The sequence below is a fragment of the Canis lupus genome, chromosome X, assembly GCF_003254725.2.
Source record: "Canis lupus dingo isolate Sandy chromosome X, ASM325472v2, whole genome shotgun sequence".
In the NCBI taxonomy this organism is placed as follows: Eukaryota; Metazoa; Chordata; class Mammalia; order Carnivora; family Canidae; genus Canis; species Canis lupus.
In genome coordinates this window covers 29,562,940-29,588,578 of record NC_064281.1, presented here as the reverse complement: position 1 = coordinate 29,588,578, position 25,639 = coordinate 29,562,940, and the positions used below count along the sequence as shown (strand labels likewise).

The 25,639-nt window shown below is 33.9% G+C and overlaps 1 protein-coding gene across 1 annotated transcript; it reads right to left on the bottom strand.

Annotated features, from left to right (window-relative positions):
• Window positions 1-3,811: 3,811 nt before the first annotated feature.
• On the bottom strand, window positions 3,812-25,368 carry LOC112655398 (uncharacterized). Its single transcript, XM_025440510.1, has 5 exons — window positions 25,306-25,368; window positions 24,453-24,637; window positions 4,794-4,867; window positions 4,517-4,738; window positions 3,812-4,191 (listed from the first exon to the last, which is right to left on the bottom strand). The coding sequence occupies exons 1-5, from the start codon at window positions 25,366-25,368 to the stop codon at window positions 3,812-3,814; spliced, it is 924 nt and encodes a 307-aa protein (XP_025296295.1).
• Window positions 25,369-25,639: the final 271 nt, after the last annotated feature.

Genomic DNA, 25,639 nt, shown 5'->3' with positions numbered 1-25,639 from the left:
CCACTGTACAAAAAATGCTGAGAGTTCTCCAAGCTGAAATGACAGGATGCAAATTAGTAATATGAAAATATGAAAAATTTTAACACATGGGTAAAAGCAAGAATATGGTTAAATTCAGAATACTTTAACACCATAACATGGTGGAGTATTAACTACTTAAGTCTTATATAAGGCTAAAGAACAAGAGTCTTCTTTTTTAAGAACAAAAGTCTTAAAAGGTAAACTGTAACATCAAGGACATAAAAGAAACATTGTAGAAATAGAAAAACAATCCTAAAATTTATATGCAACCACAAAAGACCTGTAATAGTCAAATCAATCATGAAAAAGAACAACAAAGCTAGAGGCATCACACTCCCTGATTTCAAACTATATTACAAAGCTACAGTAATCAAAACGGTTTGGTACCATCATAAAAATAGACATGCAGACCAATGGAACAGAAGACAGGGGCTACATTTAAACTTCCACATATATGGCTAACTTATTATTTAACAAGAGAGCCAAGAATACTCAATGGAGAAAGGATAATCTCTTCAACAAATGGCACTGGGGAAAAATGCTAACTGTATGCCAAAAAAATGGAATTGGATCCCATCTTACACCACTCACAAAAATTAATTCAAAATGGATTAAAGACTTAAGATTTATGACCACATACCTTAAAACACCTAGGAAAAAACACAGAAAGGAAGCCCTTTGACATTGGTCTTTACAATAATTTTTTGAATCTGAAATCAAAAGCACAAACAGCAGAAAGCACAAACCAACAAATGGGACTATATCAAACTCAAATGCTTCTGCACAGCAAAAGAAGCAATCAGCAAAATGAAAAAGCAACCTACGGAATGAGAGAAAATATGTGTAAATCATATATCAGATAAGGGGTTAATATCCACAATATATGAAGAATTCATACAGCTCAGTAACAACAACAAAATGAACAATTTGATTAAAAAGTGGGTGGAGGGACTAAAAAGACATTTCTCCAAAGAACAAATGGCCAATAGGTACATGAAAAGATGATCAACATCACTAATCATCAGGGAAATGCAAATGAAAGCCACAATTAGATATTAACTCACACCTATTAGAATGTCTATCATCAAGAATACAAGAGATAACAAGTGTTGATGAAGATGTGCAGAAAAGAGAATCCTTGTACACTGTTGGCTCAGCTACTATAGAAAACAATATGGAGGTTCCTCAAAAAATTAAAAATAGGTCAACTAAATCATCTAGCAATTCCACATCTTAGAATATACTCAAAGGAAATGAAAACAAGATATCAAGGGGATATATGCATTACCATGTTTATTGCAGCATTATTCCCAATAGCCAAAGATATGGAGAAAACTTAAGTGCCTATTAACAGAAGAATGGGTAAAGAAGTTATATATATACATATATATGTGTATATATATAAATTATTAATATAAATTTTATATATATAATAAAATGTTATTCAGCTATGAGGAAGTAGTAAGCCCTGTCATTTGTGAGATGGATGGACCTTGAAGACATAATCAGACAGAGAAAGTGAGATAAATCAGACAGAGAAAGACGAATGCAGTACGGTATCACTTGTATGTGGAATCTAAGAAAAAGGCAACTTCATAAAACCAATAAAATGGTGGTTGCCAGGGCCTGGAGGATTGAGAGAGATATTGTTTGAATGTTACAAATTTGTAACTAGCAAATAAATAAGTCCTGGTGATCTAATGCACAGTATGGTGATTATTGACAACATTATATAATAAACACATCAAACTTGCTAAGAGACTAGATCTTATTTATATCTAGCACAAAAAAACCCCAAAGGATAATTATGTAACATGATAAGGTGGTAGCTAATTCTATAACTGCAATCATATTTCAAAATATAAATGTGTCAAATTAACACATTGTATGCCTTAAACTACACATTGTTATATGCCAAATATATTTCAATAAACAAAAAATAAATGGGTTGAGTAAAGTGTAGTTTTTGTAGGCTATTGAAGTTTAGTTGTTAACAGTATAAACAAGACTTGTATCTTTAAAATGTTTTATGTAATCCTCCGGGTAACCACAAAGTAAAAATCTATAGTAGGTTCACAAAAGACAAAGTGGAGGGAATCAAAGTATACCAATACAGAAAATCATCAAATCACAAAGGAACATGGCAAAAGAGAAAAACATGGACAAGAGAACTACTAAACAACCAGAAAACAACAAGATGGTATTAGCAAGTTCTTATCTACCAATAATTACTTTAAATATAAATAGACTGAATTCTACCATCAAAAGACATAAAATAGCTGGATGAAAAAAACACAAGACCCAACTATATGCTATCTACCAGAAACTCACTTCAGCTTTAATGACACATATAAGTTTAAAGAAAAGGGATAGAAAAAGATATTACAAGAAAATAGAAACCAAAGAGGGCAGGGCAAATTATACTTACATCAGTCAAAATACACTTTAAGCCAAAAGCAGTAACAAGAAACAAAGAAGGTAATTATATAATGATAAAGAGGTCAATTTATAGAGAGGATGTAACAATTGTGAATTTATATGCACGCAACAGAGGAGCATCAAAATATATTAAGCAAATATTAACAGTTATGAAGAAAGAAATAGATAATGATATAATACTAGTAGGGGGCTTCAAAACTCCACATTCAGCAATGAATAGGTCATCCAGACAGAAAATTAATAAGCAGACATTGAACTTGAACTATACTCTAAGTAAAACTAACAGATATAATATAGAACATTCCATACAACAGCAGCAGGATACACCTCTTCTCAAGTCCACATGGAACATTTTCAAGGATAGATCATATGATAGGTCAGAAAACAAGTCTTAATAAATTTAAGAAGATTGAAGTAATATTAAATTTTTATTTTTTGGTTTTGGGCAAACTAGTTAGTGTTCTGTAGTTGCTTAGCACACACTTAAATGGTATTTTTGGGAGAGAGGAAAGGGGAGGTTCCTGTAGATTCCAAGGAAATATCAGAAAGGCAAAATATGGCCAGAATTATCCATTTATTTTTTTTGGATTTACTGGGCAAAGAGCACTTTTCTTACATAAGCATCTGATCTCAGGTTTTTCGTACTGAGAACATTGAGATTTCAGTTTGAAGACACTCTGAAATCCTAAGAGTAGTATACTCCTACCATCCTCTAATAGCTAGCTTGTTTGTACAGGCAGAAGGATTTACCTCTCCATTTTAGATGGCTAGATGTTTGTGGAAGGTCTTAGAATTGTTTGCCTCATTTACTGGGAAAAATCAGATATAGAAAGTGGCCTTTTGGGACACTTTTATTTGGAAAATACAACACTAGTGCAGAAGTCAGGTCTTAACACATTTAACATTTGCTTGCCAAAAGCAGTGTCATAAAGTCAAGAAAGGTTAAACAAGTTTACTTTTTTCCCCTCACAAGGACATAAAAATAATGGTATGAGAACTTCACAGGAAATTTTAAAAAGGTAACACATTTTTTTCTTTTAATAGTCATTGGGTTTTTCTTTGTTTGTTTCCTTGTTTGTTTTTTTGAATGGGGATTTTGGTCCAAAGTTTTGTTTTTAATATCTGTTTCTGCCTCTGCCTCTATCAGATCAGCTTCCTCCACAGCCACCACCTCTCGGTGCTCTACAGCTTGAAGTGTTGTAGGAATCACATGGAGGAGGGTACTTCCTTTCCATAGAAGGGGGAAGCCCTCTTTCTTGTCTGCCATCCTAATCATTACCACTTGAGTAGAGATCACTTCAGCTGCCTGTCTTGCTTTCTGCCATATCCATCATATGAGCTGCTGTAATCATCACAGAGACTGCATCCACCATAAGATGGCAGGGGCCCTCTTGTAGGGGGACATCACATGAGTTACCATAACTCTCATATGAATCTCTGTAGGAACCTCCACTTGGATGATCTGAATAGTTAGAATCAGGACCATAGCCATCTCTATCACTATAGCCTCTTGATGGGTAGTCATCATGTGAACTAGAATGACCAGAGTCACAGTAAATATAATCTCTTGGTGGTGGTGCTTAATCTTTTGTATCAGGAGAACTTGGGTAATCTGTGCTTGAAATACTGTCTTTAGTAGAATGCCCATCATCTCTTGGGGACTAATAAACATCTCTACAAGAGGGCAGGGGTTCCCTTCAAGGTGTGTCTCCATAACTATCTCTTCCATATTGCACCAGAGCCCTTCCTTCCATTCCACTGCTGCTGTGAACTGGTCCTGAAGAGCAAATCTTTAGGAGGAAGACAGCCACTTTGTGGTGGTGGTCCCCTTTTTTATTGGAATTGGTCCCCTGGAATAATTTATGTTAAAATTTATAGAATAGCCACCATTATCCATGTGTCCCCTGCTTGAAAGAGGTCCCCCTGATTCCTCCCCTTCCTCCTCCTCCACCTCTGAGACCTCTTGGACGGCCTCTGCTTTTTGGAGGTAGAGGTGGTTCACATCTATCACTTTCAAATGATGGTTTAGTGGTTTGTTCTACCTTGATGGCTTTTCGGTCTAAGGACTTTCCATTCACATCTCTGGCTGCATCCTTAGCATCTGCTGGGCTTTCAAATGTGACAAAAGCAAATTCTCTTGATTTGTTGGTTTCATGATCTTTCATCAATATAACTTCTACTATTTTTCCATATTTGTCAAATACTGTTTCAAGGCATTTCTCAATTGTTTTTGTATTGAGGCCAACAATGAAGAGCTTTCCTGGGTGATCTGCTTCAACTATTTTTATACCCTGATAAGTGGTGATGACGGTTTTAAGCTCTTATGAACTTACCGGCAGGGGCTTCATAGCAGCTCAGCATGACAGAGAGCTGCTGTTCCAAGAACAGAACAGGGAGGCCATTAATGCTATTGTACAACAAGGGTGAACCTCATATCAAATTTTAATTTAATAAACTGACTACCTATTTGACTTTATGACATTGGTTTCAATAAGCAAAAGTTAAATGTCTTAAGACTTGACTTGTGTACTAGTGTTGCAATTTTCCAAGTAAAAGATGAAAACTCTCCTGTAACAGCATAGAAAAGTTCTGTTACATCAGAGGAGAAACCAAAAACATTTTGGCTCCAAATACAATACTGAACTTCATAGTTTTACTATACTTTATTTGATCAACAGGATATATGTGAGTATGCAAAATTCCATTAACTATGCTTACTCAATACTTATATCCATATTTCAAAGGAGAAATAACACTAATTTTACTGTTTTTGAAATAAATATAGAAAGAACTAAGCATATTTTTTATTGCAATATTCCTTTAAAAGTTAAATTTGTTAGGGTCTAGGTATAAAGATAACTACTTAATGTCACACTATCATTTTCTCATATGTACTGTAACATATAGATATAGATTATAGATGGAATGGCCAAAATACTCTTCAAAAATCATTGATTTTTATGCAGAAAAAAGTATGTTCAAACCTCAAACAAAATACTGGAAATGAAAATGGTCTGTCATATTATGGCAGCATTTGGTCATGTAAAGATATCAAGCTTTTCCTATTTATCAAGGTACCCAACACTTTTAGATAAATTTATTTTATATAAGTCAGTCAATGAGTAAATATTTCTCATAAGCCCTGTGGCATTTTTTCTTGTGGGTGAGGTTATGGCTTAATAAATAATTATATAAATTGCATTCTTTCAGGGTATTCAGGGCATAATTGGGGAGATTAGTTGGTATTCCATTGCTCAGGAAAGATATTTTTCTTTATTTTAAAAATGTAATATATGAAATGTACTATAATAACCAACAGCCAAGATGGCATCCAGTACTCCACATTTTAGATATTTATGCTCTTGTGTAGTTTCCTCCCCTATTCAATAGGTGTCTGATGGTGTATGACTTCAAAAGCTAGGTCATAAGAGGTATTACAGTTTCTACCTTGCTTTCTCTTCAATCACTTCTTCTGGGAGAAGCCAGCTGACACATGGTAATAAAACAAAACAAAACAAAACAAAACAAAACAAAACAACAAAAAAAATGAAGCAGCCCATGTAGGCCCAGCAAGAAGAATTCAGTAAGAAAGAACTGAGTCCTCCTTCCAAAATACAGCACTAAGCATGTGAGTGAGGCACCATAGATGCAGATTTTCTAGCTCTAGTCAATTCTTAAGATGTTGGCAGCCCTGGCTGACATGTGACCGAACATCATGAGATACCCTAAGCCAGATCCACCTGCTAAGTTGGTCTTGAATTTCTGCCCAGCTAAGGTCTGAGACAATGTGCATCAAAGATAAATAATATACCATAAAGAAGAATACATGTAACATATATGTTATTATAAAACTTAATAAATACCGTGATACCACCACCACCACCCAAATTTATAAAATCTGATATTATTAAATGGTTGCATCCATTTCTACTTGTTTGCCCCTATGTTAGTATAGGACTTTTAAATGACTACTGATTGGTATTATCTCATTTTCTAGCAGAATATGTGTCCCTCTCCAGCTTTTGTTTTCTCTTTTAAGAATAACTTGACTATTTCTTTTGCCATTTCCTATATAGTTTGTTTTCAATTACCACAGCTCAGGGTCTCAGAATCCATGAAAGGCAATTAAGATATTTGTTTGAATTGCATTTCAGACAATTGGGTATTTGACACTGAATCTTCCTATCCCTTATTTCTATTTGTTTAGCTCTTTCAGTAAATTTTCATAATATTCCTCATACATGTTTCACATAAGTTTTGTTTTGTTTTTTTCCTCAGGCACCCTACATAGCCATAAAATTCGCTCTTCATTAGCTTATTTCATTTAAATTTAATTCCTAATTTTCATTGGCTTAATTGCCCCAAAAGTAGGAACATAAATATCATTATTTAATTTTAAAAAAAAAACAAAAGCATTTATTCAACATTGTATTTTCTTAGCCAAAACATATTCCATGTGACTCATGCTTATTTTTTTCCATAGATGAGCTTAAAATAATGTAATTTATGACATTCCTGATACATTGCTAAATATGATGGTAAAAATGTAGTAATAAAACTACATAAGCTAAATCAGAAGGAATCTGTAAAACTAATATGTAAAACATAATACAAAAAAACAGCATTTCACTGAATATGTTTTATATGCTTTATCATCTACTTCATATTATGCATTACATTTAGTTATTTACTACTGAAAAGGGAGACAAATACCATTTAGTCAACTTACTGGATATTACCTATAGAATATGCAGAATATTTTACTTAAGGTAAAAAATTGATTCATTTATATAATAATTGCTCTGTGAAGAGTTAATAGTAGTCAATCTGAATTTCAATTCTATTTACAGACCAACCATGAATCTGTGGACCAGAGTACACATGAAACATTGTCTCATAAACTTTAAATTCGTGATAAAAGATTTTTAACACAATAAATATTGTGAAATTAACAAGAAGCTAAAGTGATTTCCTAAGACAAACTAGCTATGAAATCTAAACAAAAGATTCCTTAGTTTTTTACCTTTGAGTAATAGCTTTATAAAGATTCATTAAATAAATCCAAAGGTAAGTTTAATAAACTGCATTTTCCCCCATTATTTTTTTTTTCCTGAAAGAGAATGTGTGTGCATGTGGGTATGCACTGTGCAAGGAGGTTTGGGGAGAGGGAGAGAGAATCTTAAGTAGGCTCCATGAGCACAGAGCCTGATGTGGGGCTCAGTCTCACAACCCTGAGATCATGACCTGAGCCAAAATCAAGAGTCCAATGCTTAACTGACTGAGCCACCCAGGTGCCCCTCCCCAATTCTTCAAGCCAGTCATTCTTGAAAAATAATCTAGCAGAACCTCTCTTTTAATATCACAATAAAGGCTGAAGTTGGTACCAGAGTCTTCATTCTGAATCAGTCTGGGAGTGATCAAGAGACATTTCCTTTCCAGAATCCTCATAAGTGAATTTAAACACGTATGTGTGAGCACTATCTTTTCTTTCAGTTCTGCAATCTTTTCCTGTAGAGAGAACAATTGTGATTCTCCAACTCAGGTGTACTTACTATGGCTATTGTTTTTAAGAGCTAGGATACTAGAAGGAAGGTAGAAGTAACCTCTCAAAGCAATCAAGGAAGCATTGATGAATAAAAATGGGAACCAATGGGAAAGAATATAGGTCCTGGCTCTGAGTGAATTTTCAATGTCTTTGGGAAAGGAAAAATAATTTTCCCTCTACTCTTCTAGGTTCTTGGCTGATATCCTCCTGTAATAAAAAGATTAACAAGAGAAAAACAAAAAGTTTAATAGCATGTATACCTCATGTATGTATACATGGTAGAGACCCAGAAAAACTGAGTAATTTGTCTGAATCACCCAAGTCACATCTTAAATCTCATCTCCAGCTAAAAACAAAAGATGTTGTTTAAATTTAATTCCTAATTTTAAACTGGGGAGTCAGTTATGAGAGGTTACAAGGAAAAGGACAGTAAATAAGAGTAAGGTTGTTATGTAGATTTAAGTCACTGCCTTCTGAATCAGAGTTTCTAGAGATTTAGAGTCAACTTTCTCTTCTTGATACAGAGAAAGAGTAACCCTTACAAATGGAGATTTCTCTATAAATGTAAATATTTCTTACAAAAGAGTAAGTTCTACTCAGTTTTCAGAGCTTCACCTGTGTCTGCTGTTTCTTAAAAATAACTAGCTTAAAATAATCAATATGCCAAAGAGGAATATTTTGGGATGGTATATTTTGCTTTCTTTCAGTCCAATGTAAGGGAGTTTCCCAAAGAGGGCTATCCCTTATTCTTCCTGGAATGCAGCCAAGGTTTTGGCTCCCCAGACCCCAGTCCTGCAGGACCCAGTGGGTATCTCACTACCATCTGCTTTGTCCTGCCCCATGGAAGTTATAAAATAAAGTTTGACAATTACTTTGTTAGTCTCACAATCACAAAAATCACCCTGTTGCAACTTAGCATAGCCCCAAAAATAGTCTCTTAATAGCTGAAGGGCTACATTTTTATGTTTTTACATTTATTTTTTCCTTATGACTGAAGTAGAGAAATGAAGCTGTAAGCTCTCTTACTGCTGGGGTGTCTAATTGAGAAGAGCCTCTTGTAATCTGAAATATTTTTCTATCTCCAAGGAGTATTAATGAATTAGGTTATATAGTCTCCAAAATTGATGGAGCTTTATTTTAATGGGTTTATGGAGATTTATAAATGTATCTATATCTAGCATTTCTAAAAGTGTACAGAAAATAAAGAAGCTGAAACTTTAAACATGCTAGCTTTTTAAGAGGAAAACATTTTTCTTTTTAAGATTTTATTTATTTATTTGGCAGAGAGAGAGAGAGAGAGAGAGAGCGAGCACAGAAGTAGGCAGAGTGGCAGGCAGAGAAAGGAGAAGCAGGCTCCTCACTGAGCAGAAAGCCCAACACAGGGCTTGATTCAGGACCCTGGGACCATGACCTGAGCCAAAGGCAGACCTTTTACCAACTGAGCCACCCAGGCACCCCAAAAATATTTTTTACAGAAACTGTGAGCATGTTTAGGTAAGAATCCAAGTTCACATTTTCAAAGTGAATCTCTGAACAAATGAGGCTGGTTTCAAAACAGTGTTATGACTTTTCTCAAATTTTTATAAGTATTAAGTATAATTTAATCAATGTATTATATTTTTATTATATTAAGTTTGTTTTTTCATGAAGAGACTAATAATTCTGAAATTCACAAACTTTTTATATTGGCTTATTGTTCAGGCGGTAAATTTTTTCTATACATTGATTAGGATTGTGAAAAATTTAAAACTATATTCATAATTCTGACAAAGTTCTTAGACAATAATAATTATATGTAAAGTAATATGGACGTGTGTACATAACTTCCTAAGATTCTTATATGGATTCTGAGTTTTGCTCATCTGTTAATTGTTTTGTATGATAGGTGTTTACCTTGTGAAAAAGAAGTTAAATTGGTTAAGAGATATAGTTACTGTGGGTAACTGAAACTCTATTAAATTAATAATAGTAGAAAAGCACGGATGTGTGTGCAAGGTAATGGGATGTGTTTTATCCAAAAAAAAAAAAAAAAAAGGAAAGAAAGAAAGAAGTTGGTAAAATAAGGTGTCTATTTCAAAAGACAAATCCTGGATAGAGAAAGTAGTGGAATTTTTGCAGTAAGGAAATTCAGTCTTTTAGTTTATATAATTGCAAATAATGGAACTCAAAAGAAAAACTGACATGTATTAACATTTTGACAAATTTTGCTCAATGTTGATGAGCTTATTCACAAGATAATTTATAAAGAAGAAGCTGTGAATCTTTTAGTTGGTTTTCTCTTTGTTAAAATGACAATTCATCTTACAGGTTTAAGTCTTAACAAGGAGGAATAAAAAGGTTACTCTTTGTGTAATCTGCTTAGAGAGCAGAATTCAGTATTTCACTCAAAAAATTTTCAGTGCTTTGTGTTGACTCTATCGAGTTCTAGAACAGCAGTCAGCAATCTTTTTTTTTTCTGTTAAATGCCATCTGTTAAATATCTTAGGCTTTGAGGACTATAAGGACTATAAGATCTGTCACAAGTACTCTGTCACTACAGTGGAAAAGCAGCCATAGACAATATATGGAAAGGGGGACATTTGCCACCATAAAATGTGTTTCTTTGGCATGTGGATTATTTTAGGTTGATTATAGCGAGGGAGAGAGATATAGAGAGAAAGATGAGGGGGTAGAAGGAGAGGGAGAGAGAGAATCTCAAGCAGGCTCCATGCCCAGGGCAGAGCCTGACATGTGGCTCGATCTCATAACCCTGAGAGCATAACCTATGCCGAAATCAAGAATTGGATGCTTAACGAACTGAGTCACTCAGGTGCCCATTAAGTTGATTATTGTTAAGAAACAGAAGACTCAAGAAGTTTTTCTTTTTTGTCTCTCCACTAACTGCCTAAAAGAATTTAGATAGAGGACCTGCTCCAGGACAGAGCTATCACCATAGATAATGACAGTATAATATGAATTAGGTGTGGTAGACAGGGAGAAACATAGCAAAGCATGTTTGCTAAAATTCCTCTCTGTGTCCCAATGTTTCTGTACAGCCCAGCAAACATTTGTTTACTAAACATTTACTCTTTTTCATTTTCTTTTGAATTATCTGCCTTCCTTTTGAATTCCCAGGCTCCTACCCCCTTCTCCTTAGCTCTGGATGGTGCATAAGTCTCAATTGCCTGACAGCTCCTGGGCCTTATATTCTTCCACAGTTCCCCTATGTACATAATTAAATTAGGTGTGTCAATCTATCTCATGTTAATTTAATTATTATACCAGCCAAAAGAATCTTGAAAGATAGAGAAAAATTTTTCCTCCCCAAGGGTATAAAGAATTAAGTGAAAAAAATTAAAAATTAAGTGTAGTTGTGTTCAATAATATTTATGAATATTGAAATTTCATATCCCACAAAATGTTGTCCCTAATTTAAATTTTATCAAACATTTGAAAATACAGAACTACTTTTAGCTTATGAACTGTACCCATGAACTCATGACTAGGCCTATGGGCCATCAGTTGCTAACCTCTGTTATAGATTATTAAAAACTAAAAGAAAAAAAAGAGTCTTCATTTTTAAAGAGCTGAAATTCTTACAACTATTTGTCACCTTCTTCTAGTTTATTTTAAAACATTATATTGACACTTGAATTAAATAGATAAGCAAATATTGTTTCTCAAGTGTCCATCATCTTATCTTTTTTTTTTAAGATTTTATTTATTTATTCATGAGAGACACAGAGAGAAAGAGAGAGGCAGAGACACAGGCAGAGGGAGAAGCAGGCTCCATGCAGGGAGCCTGATGTGGGACTCGATCCCAGGACTCCAGGATCACGCCCTGAGCTGAAGGCGGCGCTAAACTCCTGAGCCACCAAGGCTGCCCTCATCTTATCTTAATCAAGTACCTAAATCTCCTTTGGTAACTGTTTTGATTTTGTCTTCCCTAGACCAGACCCTTAATTAAAAAAATTAAGATATCTTTACACATGAAAGTATCTTTGAAATTTCCCAGCAGGCCCTAGAAAATCACGAAGAATTCTTCTTTCTCCTAATTAACAACAAGAAAAAAGATACTATAAAAATTAAGATTATTTGGCTCAATTTATTTATTAATTAGCTCAATATATTTTTAGCAAGTAACCTCATAGCGTCTGGGTTCTAATCAAATAGTAAATAGCAAATGTAAACACAAGTACAATAATAAGATGAATAAAATAAGAGATGAATAAAAAGAATAATTTAAAAAATAAGGAAACTCAACCTTACCTGAGTTAATTTTGCACATAAAATGACTTTAATATAAAAGTTTAAGAGATTTTACACTTCACAGCAAGGTCATGGGATTTGTCAATGTGCTCATTATTTATAATATTCAGTTATTATCCTCAAATGGCAATCAATTAGAATCTCATGAAATAGTATTGGGTTGTACTCCCTAATAGCTCACTTCCATTTTAATACTCTTGATTACTGTTATAAATTAACAACAGCCATTTATTCTCATCTATAGGTGAACTTTACTCTGATTTTTACTTGAAGACTCTAAGGATAGAACTCCTGTATTCAATAAAGAAGGTCAGTCAGTCTCTGTGACTCAAGGAAAGGACTACCAAATATCTTAATTATTGATATGTGAAAGAAAAGACTCTTGACTAGATTGCCAAGCTTATATCACTTAGAAATCTTTCTAACAGTACTGGAGGGCTGAATTAGGCTTCCTAAGATTATTTCAGAACAAGATGATTTCATTGGAGGCAGACTGCTGATCCATGGTCCAAGGAAACAAGAATTAATTACTTGGACTGAAAAAAACTTATGAGAAAATGTTAATAGTGTTTATTTGTTTGGAGTATTGTTGATGTTGTTTTAATATTCTACTGATGAATATACAAGGAATCACTTTTTCTTCCTTGTAGATCTCTTACCCTCAATTTAAAGTTTTTTATTTTTTTATAAATAGAAATGAAGCATTTTAAAAGGCAATATAATTCTCAATAAAGTTTTATAATTCAGAAACAAATATTTTTAGAGTTTCCTTATTTTTGTGGTAAAGTTATTTTCATTATTTCAATAAGGATATGTCTCCATTTTACCTCAAATTGTAAAAGTTGATTGTTCAACCAAAGACATTCTGTGGTGTTACATTTAGGAATGAATCACTTTTCATCAGGTACAACAAGCTCACCATTAAAGAACAAAGGCACTGCTGCCTACAGAACCTTCATAAGAGACTGGCTTGGTACCTAGCTTACAAGGCTTCAGCCTCACAAGTGATAAAGTAACTTCCTGACAGGCCAAAAACCTTAGCATATTTTGGGGAACTTGAGGAAAGGGGAATTTACTAATTCTATGGATACAACAGTAAAATCTATGGGAGAAATTTTCCTGGCCTTAACTTCCTAGCCTAGACTTTACAGAATCTTTTAAATGGTTCTATCTTGGATTCTTTAACAAACTTTACAAACAAAAGGTCAGTATCTGTTAAATGCTACATGATCAAGAAAGCTTATGGGGTTATTTAACACCTCTTATTGCATTTGTGAAAATAAATAATCTAAACTATAATAAAGCCGACCTTTTTTTCCTGATCGATATTTAGAGATTATTTATGGCCCAAACAGGGAATGCTATGGACTGAATGATTGTGTCCTCCTAAAATTCATATGTTGAAACCCTAATCCCCAAAGTAATGGTATTTGGAGATGAGACCCATGGATCACAATTAGGTCATGAAGGTGGAGCACTCATGAATAGAATTAGGGCCTTTATAAGAAGAAACATGAGGGATATAATCTCTCTGCTTTTGCGACATGAAGGCACAGCAAGAAGACGGCCAACTGCAAACCAGGAAAGGGTCCTCATGAGAACCCATTCATGCTGACACCTTGATGTCGGTCTTCCAGACCTTCATAATTGTGAGAAATAAATGTTTTAGCTACCTAGTATTTTATTTGCTATACTGGCCTGACCTAAGACAGGGAGATTCTTAAGAAAATTATTAAAACTGGACAAAAAAGGCAGAAAAGGTGGGAGGTGTGTCTTTTCAATGTTATTCTAATATTGTTTAATAAATTCAACCTAGGATTATATAATTTTCTAGGAGAATGTACTTGTGTTTACATTTGCTATTTACTATTTGATTAGAACCCAGACACTATGAGGTTACTTGCTAAAAATACAAGTCTCTCTCTGATAGAAAAGATAATCCTGATGGTTATGGTTTGATTATCCCATAGGACAATAATGAGTTTTGTATCTAACCTAGCAGCCTTACTTTTAAACATTTTAGATATTTTCTTGTTTGACTGTATAAACTCCTTTTCATGAAATATCTTGGAGTCAGTTTTACCATTTTAGTGGTTTTCCTCATTAGTTAATGAGTTCAATAAAATGTTTATTATATTTGTGTAAGTCATTTTTAACTTTTTAAAAGTCATACTTTGACCCATATAAGGTATTCATGCTTATAGAATCTTGAATTTTAATATAAATAGAAGAATTCATAAATAGAAGCCTTCTCATAAGGCTTCAATATCATATAGAAGAAAATAAGACCAAAATTTAGTTTCCTTTTACTCTGAGTTTTTTTTAATTTTCTGATGTAGACTTTAAATTAATTAGATGTGTATCCTATAATAGCAAAGAGGATGACAGACATTCTGAATGCAGATTAAATGGTCTTAATGTCATGAACCAGAAATTTGTCTCTAGAAATAACTGATCCTATTTTCCAATTACTTTCAGAAATGACAGAATAATAGCAAATCTGCCAAAACCAAAATTGTTTTTGGTAGATATTTTCCAAAGGTCATATTGTGAATACTAATGAAGCCAATGCAGCAATTTGTTTAGTTATTTCAACGTATATTTAGTAGCTCACTCAAACCTCACAAGCCCCTGAGAAATGTTGTTGCACAAAAATCAGAATTTCTTCCCCCCACAGGAGCAATACTGAAATTTTCCTTTGGCCAAGGTGGATCACTAAATACACTTGCACTTATAACTTTCTTGTGTAAAGTATGTATACTGTATACCATAAGATGGAACTCTGGGGTCTTTATCAACCATTTGCTATGGCATGTGAACTAATGGCAAATGTGAACTAATTTTCGTAAGAAAAAAGCTGAACTAGTCTACAAGCAAAATTATCTGGAGGTGAGAAAATATGTTGTCATTTCATCTGGGTGAGAATAAGGTCCTTTGCTATCTTAATTTGAATACTCACACAACCCGCCCCAGTGTGTAGTCCTTAAACTGACCAACAATTATCAACATATAACATATACCTTACTGTTATGTTCATTTTCTCTTTTCCTTACTAATGTATAAACTTCATGATACCAGAGATTTTTGTCTGTATTCTCTTTTCCTGCTATAAACCTATCAGTTAATAAAAGTGCCTGGTAATAGTAACTGCTCAATACATATATATTACATAAATTGAATGAAGTAGATGAATGAATGAATGGATGGGACTTACTGAAGTCCATTTAATACTATGATAATATAAGAAAAATGTTTTTTCTTGGAGTGGGAGAGAGAAAGAGGGGGGATAGGAGAGGGAGAGAGAATCTTAATCAGGCTCCATGCCCAGTGCAGAGCACATGTGGAGCCCAATCTCATAACACTGAGATCATGACCTGAGTCAAAATCAAGAGTCTGATGTTTAACTGACTGAGCCACTCAGGCACCCCAATATGAGAAATTTTTAAACAGATCCAAGTATCTCCCATTTGATGTTCCCTTTTATTATATAATGAGATTCATATGTTCTGAATTTAAATTTTTATGTTAGATTCACCTTAGATTTTTATTTTGCTTTAGCAAAGCTTAATGTTTAATAAATGAGAGAAATTGTCATCCTCTGTAATTATTATAGATTACATATTACCATCCTACAAATTCAATAACTTATAAAGTTTTTTCTTTTCATTGTGGTACTTTTCTTGTATATTTTTATAGGTCCTCTCCAATTCCGTTGCTAATCAGACAAAGTATAAATTAAAAATAAATATCACTTACATCTAACCCATGAAAAAACATTTTTAAAACTCTAAAATGATTGTTAAAATATTATTCATATACCTATTCTATCAAAACCCTTCAGAAAACAAAGTAAGTTAATAAGAAATACTTCTTTCTACTTTGTATCAGTGAACAATTATGAATTTTGAATAATTAAATAATTCTTACAAAACTGTTACATACATTTAAGTTAATTATTATAGCAATGAAAGGTTTTTTTTTCTTTTAGGATATGTGCTATAACAGCATTGGTAAGAGAAGTGCAACATTTTATTTTGAGAAAAATATAATCAAAGGCAGGTAGTGTAGAAAAATCATTAAATATATGTAAAAATTACATTCTAACTTCTAGGGGGCTTTGCCTTCTATGTAGTAAGTTCAAATAAAAAATTACCAGCACAAAAGTAAGTTATGAGGTTGTAATAATTCACCATCAATTTACATTGATCAAATATACTCATTTTCCCACAAATGCTAACTAATCAGTGTATAGTTGATTAAATGAAACAAAAGATCTGGCATTGCCTATGAATATATATTTTGTCATCTACAGTACATTTAACATTCTAATTGCTATTTTGAACTGTAAATATAAAAATAAAAATATTATTGGAGTTTTAAATTTAGTTGAAAGTACTATAAAAGAAAAAATTCAAATACTGATAGGTGGTCTAAACACAACATTTATTTGTGTACCAAAATAGTTTTTGTAAGTTAGTCTCTAGAATCAGTAATAATTTTCTCCTTAAGAATGCTACAGATATTTAGTAGGGATTTTCAAGTTACGATGGCAGATAATGACCACTAGTTTTCCCTCCAACCATTGGAATATACATGAAATCTTCCAAAAAGTTGCAAAATTTTAACAGGATTGGAAACTAAGAATCTTTAATCTTCAAGGCTCAAAGAAGTATTTTTATTTACTAAAGCATAAGTAAGCTCATGAGGCAGAATACAGTATAGACAACAGAAATAAGGAGGGACCATAAAAACTTCCAGTCATCTATCTGTTAAATTAATTAACTCTCCCCCTCAAAAAAGATAGGTATATCATCTGTCTTCCCCAATCTGCCCCATTTATGCCTCTCATTTTACAATCAGTACCATTCTGAGTTGAGAGAACTATGAGAATGGTGTCCTTTGGAGCATGTAGTTATTTATCACCTCTGCTGAGAGGTGAAAATAATTTCTAAGACTATCTAGAAACAGATCTCAACCTCATGGGCATACAACCAGGCAGTGAGACCAAGATATGCTTCTTTAGACCAGAAAACTCAAACATTACAAACAGCATTACGTTACAAAAAGAAAACTTACAATTACAAAAGAGCAACAATAAAAACTATTTTGCACCAGGTGCTGCATGGCTGATCAGTTCTCTTTGTTTTGCAAATAAAGAAAATAATTTTAATAGTCATTTCATAGTTATTATAAGAAAGGAGAATTCACTTAGACCTGAAACTGACATAACAACAGCTAAAATTTTATATCTTCTATTTCATAGATGTCACAAATCACAAAAACAACAACAATTAGAAAACAAAATAAAAACCCAATCTTTAGGAGAAAAATGTACCATATGAGTAGAAACTAGTTTTAAGAAACTGATATTACATTCTCAGTAAGAGCGTTTAAATCTATGTGAAAACATAAGACACCATGATCGAAATTGAGTTGATATCAAAGTCAGGAGGAAAGGAATAGAGAGTTCAGTGAGACGAGGCAACATGGCAAAGATTTAATACTGTAGACTGAATTTCAGTTAGTCGAAAACAATGAAGCATAGTGATGGTGTTGCAGAAACTTAATCCATCCTGTGGAGGACAAATGTAGGACACTTTCTCTGAACACAGTATAACAAAAAAAAAAGGGGAAGACAATCACAAACTACAGGATAAGACATGGGGAAGACAGAATGAGAAAATTTATTTTCCCAAGGAGGAAATCAAAACCAAAGGGTAATGAAAGAAAATCAATAGAAGATATAATTTAAGAAAACATTATACAACTGAAGAAAGTTTTGGCTTATAAGACAAAGTGCTTACCTAGAAAAATACCTCAGCTTATCCTAGTGAATTTGTAAAACATTTCAAGAAAAAATTAATAATTCTAAAATCAAGGAGGCAGAAAATCAGTCTTACTCTAAGGAATAAAAAATGACCTTTGAAACTTCTGCAATAATAAATGCAGAAGAGAGTAGAGTAGAATCCACAGTATTTTGAGAAAGAAAGTAAAAAATATTTATATGCTAGGTGGTTTGTCAGTTATGTTATGTGCAAAGAGCAGAGAAAGTAACTACCCATGTTCTCTTAAAAGAAGCACCTGAAGATATATTCTAGTCAGCACAAATATAGATTAATTGAGTCATAAAATAGTTAATGATAGCTATATGTAGTACCATTATTACAGACGACACTATGTTAGGCACTAAGGACAAAAATTTCACATAGTACTAGAAGGTGATACTTGTACTTACACATTGCTAGAGAGAGAATCAGGAGATATGACCCAGAGACGGAATCAAAAAGGATCCCTGAGAAAGTTTTCATTATGTTGAGAACTAAAGAATGGTAGTAGTAATCAGAGTCATTGGGATGAAGGGTAGGTATTTTCAAATATTCTGCAAAGAAAGTAACCAAGACACGGATATGGAACTGAAAGAAGCCACTGTGGCTACAGAGGAGAGAAGCGGATCATAGTGCCACATGATGCATATGTAGTAGTAGGGACCAGAATATGCATGGCCTTATAGGCCATATTAAAATTTTTGGTCTTTATATGAAAATCATGGGAAAACTATTGACTGATTTAAGGTAAGAGTGTGTGTGTGTGTTTTGTCTGTGTGTGAGGTACATGTTCAAATTTACATGTTTGAAAGTTCACACTGGAATTTAGGGATAGATTAAAAGGGGACAATTTGGATATAGGGAAGCTATCTATGACACCATTTTATTTGGGCACCTCCAGAGATGAAGAATTAGAGTGGTGGTGATGGAGATAGAGAAAGTACCCATCTTAATGATATACCAGACTGAAAACTAGGTTTTTGATGTGTGCAATTGATTGGACATTAATAGTCTTTCATTAAGCTAAAATATTGTAGAAGATGGGGGTTCGGTGTTGGGGAGAATGTTCCATGTACAGGGTGGGGGGAAATTTTAAGTGTGAGTATCCTTTGGGACATTTAAAAGAAAATCTCAGATTTCAAGAAAGCAGTTGAGTCTGGGTTTCTGAGGAGAGTTCTCAGACAGAAATACAAGTCTGAGAGTCATCACAAGTGGGATTTATTAAAAACGTTGAAACTGGATAAGACAGAGAAAAGAGCTCACAAATATACAAGCCTGGTAAAGATGAACTGATACTAAGCCCTGAAAGAAGTTAAAATTAAACTAAGAATAAATATTTTTATAAACATAATTTTTAAAAAGGATTCCTAAGAGAATATATTTAATAAATGACTTTAATAAGATAAGAGTTTTCTTTCTCATTTAAAATAAGTTACATGTGTATGCAATCCAGGACTCAATTGGCACTTCCAAAGTTACCATCATCCTTAGCAAGTAATTTTGATTCTCAAGTTCTCTGGCTCCAAGATTCCTGCTATAGCCCTACTTCATGTCCTTATTCTAAGCAGGAAAAGGAAGAATGTAGAATATCCAGAAGACTTACCTGATTTATGCTTCAACTCTTTGCTCACTCTTGGTTGCAATGTCACTAGGAAATGTAGTTTTGGGCTGAACACATGAAATGTGCTTTCTGTTAGTAAAGAAGAAAATAGACACTTAGGGAGGCAACTGTGGGAAATCACTCTTATACACTATTGTTTATGGTTTATATTATTACAGACTTTCTGAATGAAATTTTGGCAAACTTTATTCAAATATTTAAATTTTATATACTTCTGATGAAGTGTTTTCATTTTTAGGAAGCCATTGTAATTAAACAGATAAATTCTGTCTCACCAAGCAGATTTGGGAAGTTTACAGCTATGGTCATCCTGGTATTTAGATTGGAAACAATCCAAATGTCAAGAAAACCAGTCAAAGTTGTAGGTTCTGGATATCAACTAATTAAGTCTTGAGTGGGGCATGGGATGTAGTTGTGCCCTTTAAGATAAGTGAAACTGGAGTCCCTGGTCCCATTATTTTAATTATAAAGCTTCAGTAATTATATCAAACTTGAATCTTTCTCTTAAGTTTTGATATCTTATACTCTGGTCAGCTTTCCCAAAGTAATCTATTCTTTCACTCTCACTTGTCCAATGCTCTGTAGCCTGGTGCCAATTAAACACTATATATCGATCTAGTCTGTTATCAGTATTGAAAACAAGTAAGCTTTATCATCATCCAATTATATTTAGTTTTGTCATTTGGAGATTTCATGTCGTAGTCAGTGAGGAATATGATATTTGGTCCATTCTTCATCTTTCATAAGCCATTTGAAATTTCTTTCTTCCCATATATGGTGGGAAATCACCAGCTATAATCAGGATCTTAATTTTCTATAGGATCTTAATTTTCCTAAACAATTTGGCTTGCATAACAAATATTGAGAAAAGTATAAATTACTCTTCATAAATCATATTTTTTAATTTTTATTTTTATTTATTCGTGAGAGACACACAGAGAGAGGCAGAGACACAGGCAGAGAGAGAAGCAGGCTCCTCACAGGGAGCCTGACGCAGGACTCGATCCCCAGATGGGGATCACACCCTGAGCCAAAAGCAGATGCTCAACCGCTGAACCACCCAGGAATCCCCATAAGAAGATAATTAACAGAAAAAAGAACATTATGTACATTATACTCCCTTATTATTAAAATTAACTACTGAATTAAGTTAAAATTACTATATCACCTTTCATTTGTATTATAACTTTCTTGTTAAATTTCATATTAAATTTTCTTTTTATGATTATAACTAAAGATCATGCTTTTATTTACAGACTCAACTTGTTCAAAATAATTATAGTACTATTTTCCCTCTTATGCATCTATCATCAAAGCTTAAACAATGAGAATCTTTTTTAGCTGAATTCATATAATCCTTGCACTATCCCAGTTACCTTTGAAATCTTCCTCATTTGGGGGGAGTCATAATATGTTCCAGGTCACAAGATCAGCTATTGTCTAAGAAGTGCTATTTCTTTTTTACAAAGAAAGAGAAAACCTTTTAGAAAGTAAGTTCTGGGCATTGGGGGCTGTGTATCAGATTTTTGCATATGACTAAGTCGGGTAGATAGGATGAGATTAGTGTTGGTTCAAACTCTAGCTAGAATGAGAAACGTTATTACTTTAAAAAGGCCACAAGCTCACAATATTTCTAGTTTCATGTTATATCTTATTTATTTATTTATTTGAGAGAGAGAGAGCATGAGTAGGGTGAGGGGCAGAGGGAGAAGCAGATTCCCTGCTGAGCAGGGAGCCCAATGTGGGACTCAAATCTGGGATTCCCAGGATCATGGCCTGAGCCAAAGGCAGATATTTAACCAACCGAGCCACCCAGGCACCCCTGGATCTTTTTTTTTTTTTTTTGATGTGAGGTCGAGTTTATCAGTAACACACACACTTAAATTATTAATCTTTCTCTACAGTTTTAAATATGTCCTTTTTTTTACAATTCTTATGCCTCATGGACTTCCATTTTAGAGTTACTTCATTATCTTTCACTATTGGTTACAGTAAGAAAAAGAAATGTTCTCTAATGTGTTTGTTCTTTTAAATCATCTTATTGCTAGGTAGTGAAATATATAGAAATAAAAGTGCATTTTATTTTCATAATATAGAAATGAAGTAAGTTATAGTTAATCAGAGATTGAAGAGATTATTTTTAAAGTAAAATGTTAAAGTGTGTGCCATTAAAATTGTGTTTTGTAACATACATACCAATTTATATTCTAAGTTTAAAAAACTCATTCTATGTAGTTATTTTTAGCAAATAATTAGTGGCACCTTTTTGTGTGCTGTTATGAAGCATAGCATTTGTTATTTTGTAGATCTCAATAATCTTTGTGCAAATATGAAATGTAAATACATAATTAGCTAATTTATTAATCACTCATTTAAAATACTTATTATGTACTCTATGTCAAACATTCTTCAAGGTCTAGGGATGCAATAATAAACAAGATACTTACATCTTTCTCCTCCTCTAAGTCACAAAAACAGTTGAGAAAACATCCAGTTAAATAAATGATTATAATGTAGCTTGATGAATGTAACAGTAGGAGAAACTACAATTTTATGTAAGCCTATTGCAATGGTACAGTGATGGTCTTCTTGAGGATGCCACATTTAGGTTAAGAAATAGAGAATGAATAGGACTTAGCCAGACAGAGGATGAAGGTTGCATAGTGGAAGCGGTGGCCTTCCAGAGTGAATTTCATCTAATTTTAGGAGTTAGATATTAGGGACGCCTGGGTGGCTCAGCGGTTGAGCATCTGCCTTCAGGCCAGGGTGTGACCCTGGAGTCCTGGGATCAAGCCCCACATCGGGCTCCCTGCATGGAGCCTGCTTCTCTTTCTGCCTGTGTCTCTGCCCCTCTCTCTCTCTGTCTTTCATGAATAAATAAAATCTTTAAAAAAAAAAAAGGAATTAGACATTGTCCAAAGGGCAAAAGTAAGTCATTGAAGGTACTTAGGTAGTAAATAATCAGATTTGCATTTTTAGAAATATTACTTAGCCTGGAAATTTGGAACTGTAAAGGGACAGGGCTAGAAGAAACAGAATAATTAGGAAACTTTCAGAACTGCAGTAAGGGATGATAATGGCTTAGAACAGAGTGGGGCAAATGATGATAGACAGAAGGTATAGAAAATAACCCCTATCCAAATCATAAAAAAAGGCCTGTTGAATTTAATATAAAAATGTTTCTAGAATCTGGTCATTGCTCACCATCTGCCTTGCCACGACCCTGGTACAAGCCAACAACACATCTCAACTCAATTATTGCAATACCCTCTTAACTAGAGTTGCCAGAATTAGCCAATAAAAATTTAACTGGAAACTCTACTTTTAGCTGCTCTCCACCTCTGTCTCTTCTCCCATGTCAGTCTCTTCTCAACATGGCAGCCGAAGTCTGTTATACAAATAAAATCTTGAAAATCTCTAAAAACTCCAACTGGTCACTATGTATTACATATATTTGCGGTGCTGCGTTTAATTTGCTAATATTGTTAGGATCTTTGCATTTATGTTGTTAATAAGTGCTTTAGTCATCAGCTTCTCTTTCTCTTTCTGTCTGCCATGGCCAGGTTTTGCTATTGAGGTTAAAGTTTCATCATTAAGTGAATTAGGGAGTAATCTATTTTTTTCTGTATTCTCTGAAAATGTGTGTATATAATTTAATTTATCCTTTTTTTGCAATTTGGTAGGATTTGGCTGAAAACCACTTAGCCCTTGTTTGTTATTGTTTTACATTTTTCAATACTGATTCAATTTATTTGTGATAAGACAATGTTTTTTGAGTCAGTTTTTATAACAATTATTTTCCAGGAAATTGGCTATTTTCTCTACATTTTCAAGCTCATTGTCATAAAATTCTTCATTGCTTTTTCTTCCTGTAGTCTGAGTTTTATCTTTACTTATTGTTTGTCTCTTTCCTCTTTCATATTGTTTATAAGTGCTGCTGTTCTTAATTTTACTAGTGTTTTTATTTATGTTTTAAAAATAATCAACTTTTATCTTGTTGATTCTATTTGTATTTGCTTTGAATTTTACAAATTTCCTTTTTCTTGAATTTCATCAATTTCTGATCTTATATTATTTCCTAACTTCTATATTTTTTAGTTTATTGTGTTTTCATATACTATTCTGTTTTGTGTTTAAAATTCTCCTGTATTTTCTTATTTGTCAAAATTTCATGTAACTGTGAGACCTAGATGTCCACTTGATTCAGTTTATTTCATATTATTTTATTTTATTTTGGCAAGAATATTTCATAAGTAGTGTTGTGCAAGTCTCATTGATTGTTTCACGTTATGTATGAATTTCCTGAATAATGAGCTGCTTGCCTAAGTAAAATCTCAAGAGATGAACAAGAAGGATTAAGTATAATTATGTTATTAAGTGTAATTACCAATTTTAATAGATTTTCTACATCTCAGTATTTATTCTTTTTGAACCTCAGATTGTCCTATCTGTGGCTAATGGAAGTCTCTTCACCTTGCCTCCTGTGTCCTTTCTAGTCTGTGAGAGAGTTTAGGTATAGGATTTCAGAAATGACAAGAGAACTAGGCTCACCTTGGATATTTTTTATCACAGCTTGGAATCAGATATATCTTCAAGGAGCTCTGGTAGTTCTTTTCAGTGGAAAATAATATTTGGAAATTTTACCTGGGTGGTAAGTTTGCATTTTCTACCAGGCTATCCCAGTTTTGGGGGCACTTTAGTAGAGACCTAAGAGATATGCATTCGTTTTAAAAAGAAAAAAAATAGATTCTACCTTTCCCGGCTACTCAGAGAAGAGTCCATATAGCATTGTCCTAGGTTCCTGTCAGAAAGGGAAATGTTCACTATGTCTGTACCTTGTGACTTCTTGAAAATGAAGACGGAGAATGTCCTTAAATTCCTTGCAGCAGAAACGCACTTAGGTGTCACCAACCTTGACTTCCAAATGAAACAGGACATCTACAAAAGAAAAAGTGATGGCATCTACATCATAAATCTGAAGAGAACCTGAGAGAACCTTCTTTTGGCAGTTGTTCATGCCACTGTTGCCACTGAAAATCCAGCTGATGTCAGTATCCTAACCTTCAGGAATACTGGCCAGTGGGCTGTGCTTTAAGTTGTAGTTGCCAGCAGGGCCATGTCTATTGCTGGCCACTTGGCTCCTAGAAACTTCACTAATCAGATTCAGGCGGCTTTCAGGGAGCTGTGACTTCCAGAAGTTACTATATCCCAGGGCTGACCTCTAGCCTCTTACAGAGGTGTGGTAAGTTAATTTGCCTACCGTTGGTCTGTATTACACAGATTCTCCTTTGGGCTACGTGGACTTGGTCACCTCACACAGCACACACGCCCTCTCAGCAGATCAGACGCAGTGGATTCTGGCCTGGAGATTCTGCGCATGCGCAGCACCATCTCCCATGAGCACTCAGGGGAGGTCCTGACTTATCCCTACTTCCACAGAGGTCCTCAAGAGATTGGACAACATGCTGCTGCTAAAAAGGCTATGAACTAGGAGGATCTTCAGGGTGAACGGAACTCTCTAGCACCTGAGTTCACTGCTACTAAACCTGAGGTGGCAGCCAGGTGTGCAGGGACGCTGCTGTCCGTGCCTGCCAGTGGCGCCCTACCCGAGACTGGAGCGTGCCGCCCGCCCCCTCACTGAAGACTGGTCTGCAGACCCCACTGCTCATGCCGCTGAATGAACAGCCACCGAGTGGTCTTCAGCTGTTTTTCCATGGGCTCTTAAATAGAAAATGGAAATATGAAGGTGACAGAAAAGAAAGTTTCTAAAAAAGTGAGTAAATAAATTACAAATTCATAAAAGTAAGTAAAATAAATTACAAATTCGATTTCCCAAGTTTAAATGGAACTTACAGGATTTTATTTAATTTGATTTATATCTTTACCATGTCTTTTATACTGAAAATCTTGGTTCCTAATCATATTAGTATAATAATGTAT

What these genes read in the sequence shown, in the direction of transcription:
- LOC112655398 (XM_025440510.1), bottom strand. Translation starts at nt 25,368, where the DNA reads ATGAGCAGTGGGGTCTGCAGACCAGTCTTCAGTGAGGGGGCGGGCGGC. An exon ending in TCTCTGAGTAGCCGGGAAAG is followed by an intron (nt 4,868 to 24,452) that starts GTAGAATCTATT and finishes GTTGTACAATAG; the next exon opens with CATTAATGGCCTCCCTGTTC. An exon ending in GAATGGAAAGTCCTTAGACC is followed by an intron (nt 4,192 to 4,516) that starts GAAAAGCCATCA and finishes GGCTCTGGTGCA; the next exon opens with ATATGGAAGAGATAGTTATG.